At 37.9% G+C, this 18,762-nt stretch overlaps 2 protein-coding genes across 2 annotated transcripts in view; both read right to left on the bottom strand.

Moving 5' to 3' along the window:
- Window positions 1-4,893: 4,893 nt before the first annotated feature.
- On the bottom strand, window positions 4,894-6,565 carry LOC107585210 (G-protein coupled receptor 84-like). Its single transcript, XM_016272119.1, has one exon. The coding sequence runs from the start codon at window positions 6,425-6,427 to the stop codon at window positions 5,096-5,098; it is 1,332 nt and encodes a 443-aa protein (XP_016127605.1). The 5' UTR covers window positions 6,428-6,565; the 3' UTR covers window positions 4,894-5,095.
- Window positions 6,566-15,004: 8,439 nt separating this feature from the next.
- LOC107585140 (serine protease 27-like) overlaps window positions 15,005-18,762 on the bottom strand; it is a 4,644-nt gene continuing 886 nt past the window's right edge. The window contains exons 2-8 of the mRNA XM_016272024.1: window positions 18,419-18,439; window positions 18,155-18,323; window positions 17,543-17,811; window positions 17,307-17,452; window positions 16,503-16,716; window positions 16,300-16,413; window positions 15,005-15,780 (exon numbers count right to left, since the gene is read on the bottom strand). Of these exons, the coding sequence (XP_016127510.1) occupies window positions 15,776-15,780; window positions 16,300-16,413; window positions 16,503-16,716; window positions 17,307-17,452; window positions 17,543-17,811; window positions 18,155-18,323; window positions 18,419-18,439 (938 nt within the window). The 3' untranslated portion in view covers window positions 15,005-15,775. The remainder of the gene's footprint in view (window positions 15,781-16,299; window positions 16,414-16,502; window positions 16,717-17,306; window positions 17,453-17,542; window positions 17,812-18,154; window positions 18,324-18,418; window positions 18,440-18,762) is intronic.

Raw genomic sequence — 18,762 nt, forward strand, 5'->3', positions numbered from 1 at the left:
GAGGGTGTCTATATATATAAAAAATATATATATATATATATATATATATATATATATATATATATTATATCATATTTCTTCAATTTGACCCAAGTAAAGATCATGTTTTTATGATCCAAGTATACAATCAGCTTTTATGCAGGTCGAAATAAAAGTTTGTATTCTTTTATTCTAATTAACTGGGCCTTATTGGAAAGATAATTTGATAGTGAATGCAATAAACTTTATTAATGTGTTAAACACCTTTAGTTATGTGAATCAGGCATTAGCTTTGAGCTAATGGTTTATAAAGCATCTCAACAGCAAAGACATTTTTGTGCATGCATTTATGACTAGAACAAATTCTCTATGCACACAGTGCAATTTTTAAGTTTGAAAAAGTGAAAAAAAAATGTCTTTGCAATAGCAACAGTGAATTTAAAGCACCTTAAAATAGTGCTTGGTTTAAATGTTATCACTTAATTTGACATTTAACGGCACCAGTGTTGATGATGCTTTTGTAGTAGTCTTTAACTCTAGGATTTGTTTTGTATAACCACTATTGAGATTGTAGAAAAGACGTGAATGCTTTGCTTTTTGATTCGATGGCTTTCACTAAACTGCCCAATTTGAAGCCAATAGAAATACTCCATTATCCTGTTTTTGGTACTGGATAGTTGAGTCATCAATTACAGAGTTTTGATTAGGCAGATAATGACACTGCTCTATCATTTTGAAAGTTGGAATAAGTTCTGTTATCCCATTTGAAGGGAGATTATTCAGAGCTTTATCTCTCTGGTGAAAATACTTGATAATGTTTGTTTTAGATGTTAATATCTTTAAAAAAAAAAAAAAAGAATTTGAATAAGACTGATTGTATGATTACTCTGAGAGTAACACTGTGATTTCTGATAGCAGAAAAAAAATGCACTTGAGTGGAACTGTATAAGAACAGAATGCTTCTGATTTCTTGGTAAGTGAAATGTGTAACAATGTTTACAGATAAAGTGGATGTGTTCCTCTAACTGAATCTGTTGGGTCCTGGAGGAGATTGGACGGTCTCTGAAATCTTTTAGAGAGAAAAAAGGCCCAAATAGTTTTTCCCCCCCCACATTTCCTCCTTTTTTCTGAAATGAAATACCATATCAAAGTTGTTTAATCACTTTCTTGCAGAATCATTTTGTTACCCCATGATCACTTCTGTCTGAATTTGTAGACTTTGTTTTAAATGCATGTAACTAAGTTTTGCATTGTCAACTGTCAACCTGTAATGTGTTTTGTATCTGTGAACAAGACAATGTAACAGTGGTACAATATTCTCCAATAAAACATCTAACGAGAGAAAAGTCTGTCATGATGATTTTCTAATTGAAAACCAAGACACTTACCTGATCAAGCAGAACGTTAATAGAGGGATGCGATATTGTGTTAAGTTGTTCAAACCTGTGAGGTTACCATCTGTTCCCTTACACAGGTACAAAATTGGATTTGTCCAATGTTCCATTGCACACCCGCATTTCATATATAGACTTGCAAACTGGATTTGGAATCGGTGTGAGTTATTAAACATTGATTTCACAAATAATAAAATAACCGACTCTTGTGGCCATTCTGAGATCCATGAGCATGATTTTGTTTGATACATTCCTAAATATAATGTGGCCTTAGCTTTGACGTCATTTGTGATATGACTCTTCTTTTGTTGCAATGTTAAGAATTTGTACAGATTACGCAGTCAGGAACACTTGTCTGGACTTGCCAAATGCTTGGTAAAATGCTCTAAAAAGGCTGGACGCTGACTTGAGATGGTAACATAAAAACACATAATAAAATTCAAATAGATAATAAAAATGGGATCTCGACAGATTCAAACTTTAATCTCCATTATAACAGAAGCAAGTTCATATACTTTCTGTGCTAACAGAAAAAGCCCTTTTGCTGAATTTATATTTTGTTACTTTATTTTAAAAGAAGCAATTCAGAACAACATTTTCATACGTATGTTACCATTTTGAATCGCATTTTAATGAAAGAACACTGATATGATGTGCAATATACACACATTACATATCCACCTACATTTCGAGGAATTGTGCAAATAATCTTTAATAAAAATTAAATCATACAAGTTATTCCATATTCTGGAAGTCCAGCTTAAACAGTAGATAAAAAAAATGGAAACAACACAGCAAGCAAAAGAGGACTTAAGAAACTCTTGTGGTTTCCTATGTGAGGTATTAAACCAAGCAGCGAGGCATGTGTGTTCTTGTTTTTTCTATCGCCCAGCTTCAAACTCCCATGTTCATTTGTGCGTGAGGTTACAAATGTTCTTAATGTCATTATGAATCATTCCTGTGGAGGCACACATAATTACTGCATGTGTGCAATCAGAAAAATGAGGAAATGAAACCGAGAAAGTTTGTGCGTTTGCAGTGAAAGCCACATGACACGTTTTCTTTCCGATCTTTGATGGAACTGGAAAATCCCACCACTTGAGAAAGAAATGCCTACAGACCATTATAGTAAAACATGAGCTAAATAAAGTACAAGCTATTTGACAATATAGAAAGTGAATGGAAAATAAAACCCTGCTTAATACATCAAATGTGTATATTTGAGTTCTATTTGGTTGTATTGCTTTAATTGTGCTTTATATGCAGCTGATGGAGGTGAATAAAGATAAACCTGAGAACTGTGATGCAGGGCCGTGCAGAGATCTTTGGAGGGGCAGGTGCTCAAAGTATAAAAGGGGCACATGGAGCACGGCTTTTAATAGGGCTGTACTCCTTGCTGAGACCCACACACACTCACACACAGACACACACACACACAGGTTTGTTTTTGTGAAAAGTGGGGACATCCCATAGGCGTAATGGTTTTTATACTGTACAGACCTATTCTATTATTAGGGTAATAGAATATACCTGTATATTCTATTACCCTACACCAGCCCTACCCCTAAACCTACCCCTTACAGGAAACTTTGTGCTATTTCAGATTTTCAATACACTCCATTCTGTGTGATTTATAAGCGTTTTGAAAAGGACATGGGGTAATGTCCTGAAAAGTCACCTTCTCCTTGTAATACCTGTCATACCCTTGTCATTATACAAGTGTATGCCCTCATTTGTCACAAAAACGCGCACACACACACACACACTCTCACACACACACACTCACACAGACACACACACACACACACACAGACACACAAACACACACACACACACACACACACACACACAGACTATGGTTGAGACATGTATCGAAACGGATGCTTCTGTATTGATAGCAGCAAATCCCGTGATGCAGTTTTGAAAAAGAAACACAGAACAGAAAAGACCATTTTAAGTTTAAAAGTTAAATAAATATTTCTTTGCACCTTAATCACTCTGAAAATAGAAACAGAATTAAACTAGGCCTATTATAATTGAGTTTACAGGGTATGGTGGTTTTTTTGCTGTTGTAAACACTACTGTTGTTGTTGTAGAAAAATATTTCTGTCTTATTTAAAACCTGTATTATTTGAGACATGTATCGAAACGGATGCTTCTGTATTGATAGCAGCAAACGCCGTGACGCAGTTTTGAAAAAGAAACACAGAACAGAAAAGACCATTTTAAGTTTAAAAGTTAAATAAAAATATCTTTGCACCTCTTAATCACTCTGAAAATAGAAACAGAATTAAACTAGGCCTATTATAAAGCCTGTTTTATCAGAGTTGTGATAATTATTTTTAAGGCACTCTATGTTTTTAAAATAAATACTGTAATAAAAAAAAGTTCAAAGTAATAGCTTTTTAGTCAACTTAACTAACCCTCGACGCCTTTTAAACTTTTCCCAATCAAACAGCAAGAACGAAAGAGAACGGGCACCTTTGTTTATATTGCTGTGTAGAACCTTGCTGCATTTTTAATAATTAATTTTAAAGAAATGTAATTTCGTCCCCCGCACTTTATTCGGGCAGGTGTGTTCACGTAGAGGTTTCTAGATTTAAATTCAAAGAGACAGTATCGATAGTCTATGCATGACCTGACGTTTTATTCGTATCCAAAATGAGGAGAAGTGAATATCTGAAGCGCTCAACACTCTCATGCAGTGTGTGTTTAATTCATACTCGAAGCCGGAGGGCGCTCTCGTGCAGAAAGTCCAAAACAGTCTCATAGAAGGAATGACTTATGACGTGCAGGAAACCCTAATATGGACAAAAGCATCCGACAATCGCATGGCTGTAGCTGAGCTGAATAAAAAGCAGAAAAAAACGTGAAGACAATAAACACACGATTGCGAAAATATACGGTTTATGTGTGTTTTTCAAGTTATCTCCAGGTAATAAATAAACTTTATGAATAATGCAGTACTGATTGACATATAATTTAGTAGCCTATAGAAACTATACATTTCCTGCCTTATTCTGTAATAAAAATGGGGAAAAGGTGCTTGTAGTAGCCTTTATAAACCGATCATAAAATTGTCATTAGGAAAATATTGAACAAAAATATTATAGCCCCTTGCTGCAGCTAACCTTACTTCCACAGGCTACAAACAGCAATATAAACAACAGCTGTGCATGCTCTCTTCACGCAGTTCTTGTATAATAATAATTATTTAATAATACAAGTATACAAGCACTGCTCCGCTGAGAACTCCACTTACAGGTGTAGTGCCGAAATTTGCAACCTGCCAAATTATGCGCCCCCTAGTATTGGTAGGTTTAGGAGTAGGTGTGGGGGAGGGGTTAGGATTAGGCAATCAAGTAGTGACTTCAAGAGGGGTGCATAATCTGGCTGGGGTGCAGAATTCGGCCCAACACTGGCAGCCGTGGACATTAATTTTACTAATAGTTAGATTGGGCAGGCCTTCACAAAATGGCGTTTAATTACAAAAAAAAAATAATTGCCTTGACAAAAGGGCACTTTGGGCATCAAGGGGAAAGGGGCAGGTGCTCAAGCACCCATCGCACCCCCCTCTGCACGTGCCTGCTGTGATGTTCTCCACTGAATGAATGGAGTGCAGCTCCATGTTAAATTATGCATAATATGTGAAGTCACTGAACATATACAGCACAAGATCACTTTCAGATTGAAATGAGTCGGATTACATTCTTCATTATCGCTTATCTTATTGTGAACCGACGGGTTCTCCATATCCAGGTTAATGGACGTACAGCTTTGCCTAGTAGGTCTTTGTAGGCCTGGTTAAACTGCCGGTTCATGGCTGCGTACAACAAAGGGTTAATGCAACTATTTAACCAAGTGAGGTTTGCACAAAACATATGAATGACCTGTGGCGCACGGTTCGCCTTATCAGCGACATTCAGCAGCAGAAATGGCGCAAAACAGCCAACAAAACACAAGAAAACTGTAAAGCACATTCGAGTTACACGCTTAAATTCACTGTCCTCTCCTGAGTTGGCAGCTGGAGTGGTCTGAATTGTTACCGGAGTTGGTTTAGAAGATGTTTCTGTGTCTTTTGAGGCATCTTGAATGGAGTTTTTTGGTTCTTTTGTGCTTGTGTGGCCCTCAGATTTCTCCAGTGCTTTGTTCTTATTCTGCTCCGCTCCTGCCTCATCATGACTGATCTCACAGCTTTGAGTTGTTGAAGCTCCAGCACTGATCCCGCTGTCATCCGTCGTTGTTTCGGCTTTAGCCCTCTTGCGTTCTGATGAGCGACGACTGGGCCTGTACTTCAAAAAAGCCTTAGAGGCTACACGCACCTTACGGTAGATCAGAAAGTAGAAAAGGCCCACACAACCCAGGCCCAAGAAGAAGTACAGGAAGAGCAGCACGGTGGTGTAAGGCCGCCCTTTAGTCCGGTGAAAACTGCAGGTGCACACTTGTGGGGCAAACACGTAGACGGGCCAAAGTGGGGCGAAACTGGCTACACCCAGTAGCCAGGATGAGATCAGGAGCACCGCCACTCCACGGTGGGACAGGAGCAGACGGGCACAGCGAGAAGTGCGATGCGCAACAACCAAATAACGGCTCAAAGCGATGAGGCATAATGTAATAATGGACACGCTGTTGGACAGGAACAGGAGGAATCCAAACATACGGCACCACGTGGCTCCACCTCTCCAGTGCAGGTGCAGGTATGAATCAACACTGACCGGTTGGAGGATCATGCAGTAAAGAAGGTCAGCGAGGGCAAGGTTTACTATGAGAACATTGAAACGTGTCCTCAGGCTGGCATCAGTAGCAAAGGCGAGGACGGTCAGAATATTCCCTATGGTTCCTACCAAGGTCACAGTCGATCCCAAGAGGACGCCAAAGTAACGGTAACCCTCCACAGACGGGGACGCACAAGAAAAGGTATAATTTCTTAGAAGATCTGTGTCGTTCCACATCCTGAGAAGACACAAAACAGTAAGCTCATCAAAATCAAACATTCTTGTGGTCCTAATAAATAGGTCATACATTTTTTGGTGTACTTTTGTAAGCACAAACATGCTGTGCTGAGTGCATGTTTTATTGCCCACATGTCAATTTATTAAGGGCTGCTGGTTTAATTTTTCTTTCTGAAACTGAGTGCCACATTTTAAGGTCACTACAAACCACATCCTGTTAAAGGCACAATATATAATTTTCGCCGCTGGAGGGCGCGTATTCAAAATAAACAAAGAGGCAAAGGCGTAGTTTGATGACACCGTGACTGAGTGTGGAATCATGGGAGTTGTGTCTTCATCCCCACAGCCGATGCAATCCGACGGGACTCGGGCAGAAATCATGTTCCTGGATGAGCTTATGATTTATTAACGTAGTAGAATGAAGCAGGGTGAGGATGAAAGCCGTTGAAGAGAAACGAGGCCGCTGAACGAGCGCGACACACGGCTCGAAAGCAGCAGAGCTTTTATTATGCCACAGTCGACCGCTTCCGCTGCTTCCGGTCGTGCGTATGTGGGGGGAAAAAGCAGCGCTGTTTTATCATACTAGATACATTTGGAAGTTCTGTTATAATGCTACTCTGTGCGGTCGTCACCGGTCTAATAAAATGCACAACATATTAAAGCGTCTTTGGTGTTTCCATCCCTGCGTCTCAATGTTCATACTATCCATCCTAAATGGTATGTGAGATTAGAATAAGTGTGTCCCAAAGCATAGTATGTTGAAAAGAGTATGCCAAAAGTCACCGGATAGTCTACTATTTCAGGTCGATTTTTGAAGTGTGGCTCAGTGCACACTCTAATGGCTAAAATTGCCCACAATGCATTGCGCTTTGGGGAAGGATTCGGTCCAGAACTACAAACACGAATAAAACGCGTTAGAAAAACTACAAACGTGGCGGATGCGCGCGATCCAGGGTTAGGTAGAGAGGTTTACAAAAAGGGGGTTGAGTTACTAATAATCAATCAAAAATATTTATTTATTGTTATCCGTGTTATAATTCATCTGCAACAGCAATGTGAACTTTTATAAACATCCGCTCGGTCGTTAACTTTTTAATTCATTATTATGTAGAAAATATGAGCAGAGTTTTCTTCATGAAAGACCCGCGACTGGCAGATCAACGTAGACATCCCACCCTGCAAAAACTCATTTCAGGGAGGTAGTACCACCCCCAACAGCTTTTGATTAAGACACGTTTGATTAAGTAAACTAAATTAAGAGAAAATTTTTGAGCACATATTTGAATTATTTACAGTACATTCATTACTTTAGTATTATGTTTTCTGTCTCAAATGGCTAAAATAAATGGTAATGCAACTATTATGCATGCAGTTCATTTACAACCTTTCCTTGTTCTTTGATGTGGCTTGCTTTGCAGATTTGAGCGTTTTACTGGATGGCTCAAAGTCATAGCAGTCTGTGTCAATGACTTTATTAATTTTGCATGAAATAAAGAGATAACGGTTTGGTCTACTTAGCACATATGAGCAGGGGCGGATTTAGTGAATTGGCGGCCCCAGGCAAAATATAGGAATGGGGCCCTATACATTTGCACACATTTTCCTAGATCAACCTTGAGGTTCCTTTTTTGTTGTGATGCTTGCTTCTGCGCAATGGTGCCCCATAGTTGTGTCCAATGTTTCTACATTTTTCATGTACATGTTGTAATGGCTTTCTTTCATGTTGTAGACCATAAAATAGCAACTGATTTACAGTTTAGATACAGGTTTTCACAAAAACAAAATAAATGATAAAATAATAAACCTCACAATTGAGCATTTAAACCAGGGGTGAGTCAGAAGTGTATATTATATGTATATATTAATTTAAAACGGGGTTATGTGGGTGTATTTTCACATTGGTCTGAACAAAAACTACAGACTAGATTATTGAAAATGAACATTCATTCTCTGCCAGTAGGAGCCGCTTTTGGAACGTCAGAAATATAGCGGTTTCCCTGGTGACGGCTGTAAACAAAGTAGCGCTCCTCTCATAAACGCTACTTTATCAGATAAAATTAAAATGCCATCGAAACTTTTCTGAAGACAGTTGGTTCCATTCAGAGATTCATTCATATAAAACCTTGAATTAGTGAGAATGAGAAAAGTCTGAAAAAATATAGCCTATATTGACGAGGAAAGTCCACTGATGAGTTACCATCGTAAGCCTGTGTGCAAAGGCTGTCTAATTCTAAACTTCAAAATAAATGTATTTTTTGTTATTTTACCTATAAATGTAAATAAAACTGAAAAAAAGAATGAAAAGACAATTATACATTTAAACACCTAAGGATTATATCAACCAAAAAAGTAACTGCGTATGTGTAAATGCGTAAACATAAAACCATGTCTGGAGAAACGACAAACAACAAGTGCTACTCTTACAGGTTTTCACAAAAACAAAATAAATGATAAAATAATAAACCTCACAATTGAGCATTTAAACCAGGGGTGAGTCAGAAGTGTATATTATATGTATATATTAATTTAAAACGGGGTTATGTGGGTGTATTTTCACATTGGTCTGAACAAAAACTACAGACTAGATTATTGAAAATGAACATTCATTCTCTGCCAGTAGGAGCCGCTTTTGGAACGTCAGAAATATAGCGGTTTCCCTGGTGACGGCTGTAAACAAAGTAGCGCTCCTCTCATAAACGCTACTTTATCAGATAAAATTAAAATGCCATCGAAACTTTTCTGAAGACAGTTGGTTCCATTCAGAGATTCATTCATATAAAACCTTGAATTAGTGAGAATGAGAAAAGTCTGAAAAAATATAGCCTATATTGACGAGGAAAGTCCACTGATGAGTTACCATCGTAAGCCTGTGTGCAAAGGCTGTCTAATTCTAAACTTCAAAATAAATGTATTTTTTGTTATTTTACCTATAAATGTAAATAAAACTGAAAAAAAGAATGAAAAGACAATTATACATTTAAACACCTAAGGATTATATCAACCAAAAAAGTAACTGCGTATGTGTAAATGCGTAAACATAAAACCATGTCTGGAGAAACGACAAACAACAAGTGCTACTCTACACTGCTCAAAACTCGCGTTTGAATCATCAGTGGCAAATTCTTTAAATATAAAAAAACTTACTTACAGGCTGTGAGTCAGAGGCCCCAGACTGTCCTTGCAAAGTTGGAACTGCCCCACTTTATATTGTAGGCTACTCTCACAGGAAACAGTCCTCATCCTCTGCAAAATGTGCTGCACACATCTGAATATTTGGGTTGAACTGTTCTGGAACAGTGTTGTAAATACAACTTAACCACTGATTTCTAGTTGTGTCCTCTTTTGGAAGGTCAATCTAAGTAGTTTCGCTTTCACAACGAAACACAGCGTCACACACGGCGGTCTTGAGTGAGCGGCGGCCGGCGGGCTTGAGAACGGCGCAGCCGGCGGATTCGATGAAGGAGCAGCCGGCGGGCTTGCGGCAACCACATGTGATGACCCCGGGCCGGACTACGCTTCGTCCACGGTTAAAGCCGATCCGACGATCCACAGAGCAAAGTTGATGTATTTCCTCAGCGGCCAGCATGGATCAGCTCTAGGCATGACTAAGCGGATATCGTCCTCTTTTGGACAAACAAAGTAGTTTCGCTTTCACAACGAAACACAGCGTCACACACGGCGGTCTTGAGTGAGCGGCGGCCGGCGGGCTTGAGAACGGCGCAGCCGGCGGATTCGATGAAGGAGCAGCCGGCGGGCTTGCGGCAACCACATGTGATGACCCCGGGCCGGACTACGCTTCGTCCACGGTTAAAGCCGATCCGACGATCCACAGAGCAAAGTTGATGTATTTCCTCAGCGGCCAGCATGGATCAGCTCTAGGCATGACTAAGCGGATATCGTCCTCTTTTGGACAAACAAAGTAGTTTCGCTTTCACAATGAAACACAGTGCCTTCACGACATGGCGGTGGCGGCAACAACAATACTACAGCGAGAATAAATGTTTCTTTCTTTGCGTGAACATTTGGGCGGCTATGAAAACCTTCCCATCGTGACATAGACATGTGGGGGCATGTTAGAACGAGCCGTTTTAGGTAGGAGTGGCTGACTCTTAACTTTTATAAAGAATATCTCTTTGGATTTGAGACTTTAGTCTTTGCAACTTTACAGATCTTCTTTATGCACCAAGAGCTTGTAAAACTCCAAAGAGAAAGGAAAAATTGAAATCGCATCATATGAAAATCTTACATATTGTGCCTTTAAGGCACCTCTGAATATCTCACCTTTGTTTTTTTTTCTCTTCCTAACAGAGTGAGCTATAGCCTACAGACAACAAGCATTATGGACATTTTAAGAGACTGCCTTTTCTTCTTAATTCAAACTGAGATAATGCATAATTAACCTACATTTTGAACTATTAAAAAAAATATATCTATATTATACTATAAATAATATACATATATATATATATATATATATATATATATAAATGACCAAATTGTTTTTATTTGCTTATTAACAAACAAACAAACAAACAAATGACAATACTTTACTGACAATACACTCTTAAAAATAAAGGTGCTTCACGATGACATAGAAGAACCTTTTTGTCTAAATGGTTCCATAAAGAACCTTCAACATCTGAAGAAACTTTCTGTTTCACAAAAGTTTCTTTGTGGCGAAAAAAGGTTCTTGAGATTATAAAAAGGTAATAAAGAGATGGTTCTTTAAAGAACCTATGACTGAATGGTTCTTTGTGGAACTAAAAATGGTTCTTCTATGGCATCGCTTGAAAAACCTTTTGAAGCACCTTCATTTTTAAGAGTGTAGAGTGTATTTTGTTAGACTGATTAAAAATAAAAAAAAGTTCCAGTCATTGAATTTGATTGACTATCAGTCTGTGCATTAATGGTGGGATTTTTAAAACGAGGTGAGGACAAGTGACAGATCTTTAATATTAAATCTTCAATGACTTGTTCAACTGATTCATTCAGGAACAAAAGGCAATAACAATAGCAACTTGTGTTGAGCTCTAGACTCGCGACTGATAAATGTGCGCTGGCTTCGTTTAGAAGAGGAAAAATTCCAAACGAAAACGTAAGTTACTTAACACTATCGTCTTGTTTAGCGAGCTGTTGTTTAAAAGCAATTATCCACCCTCTAGCCACGCCTCCACAGTCTCCTTTAGCCTCATAACTGGTACTGATGTTTTACCTCAACACGTTATGTGTGCGTGTGCTTGAGACATCTGTGAGCCAATTCTGTTGCACAATCCTGGAAGAAACTTACACAGTAACAGTATTTTGCCAATAGATATGGAGAAAGAAAGAAAGAAAGAAAGAAAGAAAAGAAAAGATTGCCAACGTCTTGCTGTTCTTTTACTTTGCTGATTCATTTAGGTTAATATTTAGATTTTTGTCACTTGTGGAAAGCATCTTGACTAATCAAATTAGAGAACTGGAACTATTGTATAAATCTAAATTTATATAATCCTTTAAATCACTGATTGTTCTGTATGTACGTCTTTTTTTATATAACAAGTCATAAAGGTTGAAACTGTTTAAACAATTTTAACAACCACCACCTTCGCTGAAACATAATTGTCAGTTTGGTTTTTAAATGAAGGTTTATGGCAGCAGCACAATATCCCTAGACAAAGAACAAAGTGTTTACACAGTAGACACCAAAAAAATACAAGCAGTTTTGCTGATAAATAGTAGGCCTACATTCTGAATCAAAGCAATATTGCCAGTTTATTAGTGTATAAAGTTTCTTATATATATACATGAATTAAGCAGATCAGTAGCAGGAAATCCTGATATTCTGAACTTTCAAGTGAAGCTGTACAGATATTAAATCTCTAAATCATGATGGCACAGCTGTATTTGCTCATGATAAGCTCCAGATAAGCATGATTTACAACTAAATCAGCCTAACTGATCTAAGCTAGATAGATAGTGTAACGGGGCTGACGAGACGTGAGACGTGTGGATCCATCTGCAGGCTTTATTAAAGAGATGTAGTACACAGGCAGGGTCAAAACAATGGCAAACAGGTATATGGCGGGCAAAACACAAGAATAGTCCTAGGGCTAGCGTAGGTCACCGATCAGCAGACAGAATCAAAAGGGGCGAGACGAGAGGGAGAAATCCAAGGAAACAGGCAAAGATCAGAAACCGCAAAAACAGGCAAGGCAAAACAAGGAAAACACGGAGACTCGGAAAGGGGTACAGGCTAAACAATACTCAGCAGAGAAATGTGGTTAGAGTGGGTGTTATATAATGAGTGAGGTAATTAGAAACACCTGTGTGCAATCAGAGCAATCAGGGCGGTATGCAAATTGTGCAAAGAATGATGGGAAATGTAGTCCGGGGTGCTATGCAACAGTTTGTGTAGTGCGAGAGTCAATGTAATGGAAAGGGTGAAATCTCGTGGTGAATAAACGGAAGTCCATGGACTGAATTCGTGACAGATAGGCAGACATTTACATTTGAGCATTTAGCAGACGCTTTTATTCAAAGTGACATAAAACAGAGAAGCAAAAGTAATTCGTCAAAGTATGTTCTAAGAATGTTTTGCTAACATTCCTATTAAGTTCATTATTTCTAAATGTTCTCTGACGTCCAGTTTTTGAAATGTTTTTTAAAAAGTACAGAATAGTACAGCTAAAAATTGACTCAGCTTGTAATTCTGCTAATTCCAGCATGACATGAACACATTTGTGACTGGTGTTTTGTGAGTTACACCAGAGGCGGTTTTGTGCAAAAAAAGACTTTTTATGCTTGAGAAGCATGTTATTGGGCTGACATGGCCAATTTTATCAGTTCACAAAGTCATCTTACAAGGAACTAGCTACTATTATTTATTGCCTATTACTTTGGACAGAAATCTAAATCGGCAATATTTTAAAGGAAATGTATTATGTAAATCATTCATGGAGACTAGACATGCTGTGCTATTTGGGATGCCAGTTATTATTTGTGTTATCATTGAGTCCAGATTGACCTGCCTCTAATAATCAATAACAAAATAAACTCAACCATTGCCTGCTCAACCGGACTATCCTGACCCCAAGACAGTCGAGTGAAAATGGATTTTAAAGAGGAAATAGAATAGACTATTAAAACAAATCATAAATGTATTGGCTTTTGAGCATTAATATTAAAATAATATAGCAACATTTTAGTTAAGGACCGTCTGTTTCACAAAGTCACATTTTGATTTGCACGTTTGTCACATTAACCTACGTTATGGGCTACACTGAAAAATAATAGAAAATGTACTGGTAATTTTCAGCCAGGAGTCCCAGGACATTTACATTAGCGCAAAAAGGTAAGACACCTGTTAAAATAAATCAATATGGAACATTCCTTCATATCAATACTGTAAAAGTATGAATTTTTTTAGAGTAGCCTATATATAATTGGTCATATTAGTGATTATTTCACTCTGTTGTTATTGTTTGTCACTAAATAAGTGTGTTATAAAGCAGATATATTGGTGGCGGTATCATGGTAACTTGTCTGGATTCATGGTAAACCTGCTGAAATTATGTCTCATGAAACGTGTTTATATCATGAATATTGAGTCAAATGTGCAAATACGTTGGTCTAGGTAAGTTTTTGTTTTGTGTAAGATTATTACTCAATGCCCTGCAAGGCGCTCTGAGTAGAGAGGATTGTTTATGCCCGACAAATGCGTAAATGGATCACTTCGACATAGGAAGTGGATACTAGGAGATATTATAATACTTTGCGTTGCGACATCACCCCCTTTCATTATTTCAGATGCCCCTCTTCAGTGCTGCACTGGCGCGACTCTGACTAGACTTTATGCTGAATGTGTCTGCTGCATTACTCTCAGTGTCTTATTAGTGTCAGTGTATGGTTTATGTACTCATTACACGTTTCACGTGTGCTCACATCGACCCCTGTTGGAGAGATTTATTACAGCAAAAGCCATTAAGAAACAGTGTTTTTGATTTAATGATTCTGATAAAAGTCATGGCATATCATTACACTTACATTATACATTACATTACATTACATTACAATACATTACATTACATTACATTATATATTAAGACTCGCTCTGTTTGTCTCTTTGTGAGAAACTTCAGAACAGATGAGCGAAACAGCACACATAAACTCAGAAGAAACACACTGAGGTAAAAATTCAAAATGTTTAGTTTATTCATAACATGATATAGTTAAGTAACACCATGACAAGTGAGCTATTTTGCTCAATATTGTCACCAGCAAAAAAGCATTCAAAAATACCTACAGAGTGCAGGCATTACGTGAAGTCTTGTGCCTGTGCGCATTTGCAGTGCGCTCTTTTATGGCACGATTCAGTCTATTAAAATACATTCAGAATGATCACAAATTCAAGACATGGGGGCAGAACATGTGTATATTTATACCACTTCATATAGTTAATCAATTTCACATGAAGAGTGCCTTTTTTCTCCAAAAATCACCATATACAAACAGTTTTTTACAACAGTTAAATAAACTAGAATTGTTATTAAGAGACTTACGTTTTAGACACCATATTGTCTGTTTTTGCACTATTTCGCGCAAAACAGCGTTTTGTTCCTGAATGAATCAACCATTTAAATGATTCGGTTCAGTCGCAATGACTCACTTATTAACAGTGACTTGCTGCCACCTACTGGCGGTTTTAATTTCACATATAAAGTTCATGTCTGTAGACACCCTGATACAAGCACTACATATAGTCAAAAATTGTGTGAAATAAAAATAAAGTTAAACTTAAAGAAATCACCACTTATTCGTCATCAGAAATGACACACCACTTCCGTAAGCACTTAATCACCCCACACTATTACGCCTGTGCACACACACACACACACACACACACACACACAAAATCTCTGTACTACTTCTGTTCTCTAGCTGGTTTCCTAATCTAGTTGTCTAATAAATCTGACATTGTGTACTATACAACGATTGTTGGATTGTTGCTTTGTTCCTCATGTGTAAGTCGCTTTGGATAAAAGCATCTGCTTAATGTGTAAATGTAAATGTATGGTGGTCACAAAGAAAGAAATCAGTTTAAAATTTCAAGTAATTATGATATAGCCTATGCAAATTTTTTTAAAGAAATGTGCAAATGCTAAGTGAAAACAAAAGTTGCCTGGGCCCACATTTAATCTGGTTGGTAACATGCTGATTTAGAAAAAGAAAAACAAAAGGATTCTACTAATGGACTGAGCTAAGTGCTTTGTTAACAAAAGTTGAACATAATATTTACACCCCTGAGTGAAGTCAGTGCAGCAGTTCTTTGACTGTGTTTGCATTGGTGCTTGTTTCTGACTGTGCAATGCATATGAAGTAGAATCTCCGAACAAGCAGGTAAAGATCATCTGACTTATGTGCAAGTGATGTGATTAAGCCTGTTTTCATATAATCCATGGAATATGACATACCTCACACTGCAGAGACACAAAAACAAAAATATAAGTTGTGAGATTAAGCAAGAGAGAGTTACTTTTTACTTTACTTTTTATATATGCGAAGTGTGTGTTAAATGCATTTTATGGTGTGCAGTAATAAAATATGACTTTATTTTTGGTTATGTAAAATGTATGCAGATTTGTATATCTGTATTATGCATAAAAATATCAGAGCAACTGGCATTTATTTAAAAAAAAGTAAACACTTTTCAAGACATTTAATAAAAAGAACTGGTAACACTTTACAACAAGGTTGTATTAGTTAACGTACAACTGTCCATTGTTAGTTCATGTTATCTCAGATCCATTAAATTATATTAACAGATGCAACTAATGTTCACAAATGGAATTTTATTATAAAGTGTTACCAAAGAACTTGGAAAATAAAAACATTGTCTTTATACACCCATTAACAACCACCTTCAATTAAAGGTGAGTTTTCTAAAAGTGCATTTGTGTTTTTTTGTTTTTTACTGAAAGGAATGTGTTTGAACTTACTGGCACAACGCTGTCTGTAATCTCTGCAGCAGTTTATACTGCAGTTAGTATTACAGTTGCAGCGAAAGCGACTGTTGTACTTCTCATTGCATCTCCCCCTACAGGAGGTTGAGGCTGCACATACAAATCATTTTGCGTTAGTCAAGCAAGTATGCTCTCTTACGTGGGTATACGCTGTGTAGGTGTTTGAGAGAGATTTTTACTTAGGCTGGCAGAGGAGCATGAAGTCGGGGGGTTGAAGGTGACAAATCCTGGCAGGTTCTGACCAATTCTGTTGGTGATCCAACTCTGATATCGAGACACACGGGTGTAAACACCAGGTGCGTTGGGATCAGCACAGCCATAACCCCAGCTGGTGATGCCAGACTGAACCCACACTGTGCACTGCCTGCTCACCATTGGACCTCCAGAATCCCCCTACAGAGAGGGACAAGAGGAAAGAAAAGGGATATTCTTCTTATCACGACAGGCCAGTTAGTTGTGACAGGAAAACAGCTCTCGCTACTCCATCCTATGCCCACAGAAGCAATACAGCCCATGTGTTTCATGTACAGAAAAGGAGTGTAATTTTAACTGTAAAAGGCTATAAAAATGCCACAGTATAAACCTGTTTACGGTAAAAATTAAAATGACAGTTTTTTTAAGGAAAAAATAAGTTATCATACAATTTACAATGAAGACATGTCCAGAATTAGCTGTGTGACACTTTCGCTAATGTTTTTTTTTCATTGAAATAAATGTTTTGTCTTAGTTTTTGTTGTACATCAGGGTTTCATTTGACATCTTATGTTTTTAAATAAATATTTATTGCCATATTTTAGAGTTACCTTAATGGTGTTTTGTGTTTCACCTGTAGTTTTTGGTGGTTGTCAGTGTGTTATAAAGTTACAAAACAAATTTTTGTTACTTTTTGGTAACAGCGTGTATGTTTACACTACTGGAGCTACTTAGTTTTAAGCATTTATCCTAAATAGACGATGTGAATGCAAAAAATATAATTGTTGTACCTGGCAGGTGTCTTTGCCTCCCTGTGTCAAACCAGCACACATCATGTTGCTGGTAACAGATCCAGAACCCAGAAGAGTATTACATCGATCATTAGCCACCACTGGAACCATAGTCTCCTGCAGGATCCCAGGAGAAGGTAAACTCTCTGAACACCAAAACACACATACACAACCATCTATTAGTGATGTTAGGAGTAGATATATACTTGAATTAATGGGTTTGTACGTTTTTGTACCTCCAGCTTGAACATTTCCCCAGCCTGTGATCCAGCTGCTGGTGCCAGAAATGAAGACGCTGCTCTGGGCCGCCAGACACACGGGTCTAATATAATCATTAAAGGTGACTGTGGAGGACAGCCGGAGCAGAGCGATGTCATTGTTGTTTGTGTTGCTGTCATAAGAGGGGTGAACGATTATGGTTCTCACATTTCTACTGATTTCATGGGTATTGACTCCCTCCTGTGTCCTCCTTCCCAAATACACACGCAGACTGGATGCACTGACACTAAATACAGTTAGAGAAAGTGAACATGAGACAAAAGAAGGAAATAGAAACAACAAAACACAACTAACAACAAAAAACAACTAAGTACTTTTGTTATTTTTTAATATAGTAAAGTAAATTCAAAGAATTTCAAACTGGCCCAAGTTAATTTTAGAGGGGGAAAAAAATGTGGAAAGGCAGAACAAATTGAAACCTAAATGTCTTTGAATGCCAAACGTTTTCACATTGCATTCACGTCAAACATAACAAAATATCTTAAGACATCATGACAGCCTTTCTTTCTTTCATTCTTTTTACCTTTTAAAACAAAACAGGTGCATATGAGTGTTTAGGTGAATCTTACCCAGGTAAGCAGTGAGCTGCTGTCAGCACCCATTCATTGTTGATGAGGGAGCCTCCGCAAAAATGACCTCCATAGAGAGTGCTGTGCAGACTGACCTGCCACGGCCACGACCCATCAGGTGCGTCCACGCCACCAACAATACGAGTGTTTAGAGGAGCCTGTCCACAAACTACGAGAAAGAGAAAGAGAGATTGTTCACATAAGTATTTCTACATAAACTATTTTACTTGATGCTGATGTCTTTAGAATGAGAGGAGTTCTTACCATTCAGCTGAGAAAGTGAACCTGCAAGGGCAGAAATAAAGTGCACATTAGAACAATTTCATCTTCATGTTTCCCTTAATAATGACCCTGCCAGAGTTCACTGCACTGATTATGGTAGATTTGTTGTACCATTAACTTGTGGGACTGAAAATGCGGAAAACATTTCTGGGCAAACCGGTTTAATTACAATAAGCAAAACTAGCAGCTTTTCTTTCCCCTAACCATTTAACAATGACATTTGCCCCATGTCCTGCAAGTACATTCCACATGCCCAGCAGGTGTGGCTCACAATGTAAAACATTTATAGGCTTCCGTAACAGTAAAAAAGAAAGAATCAATTATAT

The sequence above is a fragment of the Sinocyclocheilus grahami genome, unplaced genomic scaffold (assembly GCF_001515645.1).
Source record: "Sinocyclocheilus grahami isolate Dianchi unplaced genomic scaffold, SAMN03320097.WGS_v1.1 scaffold67.1, whole genome shotgun sequence".
Lineage (NCBI taxonomy): Eukaryota > Metazoa > Chordata > Actinopteri > Cypriniformes > Cyprinidae > Sinocyclocheilus > Sinocyclocheilus grahami.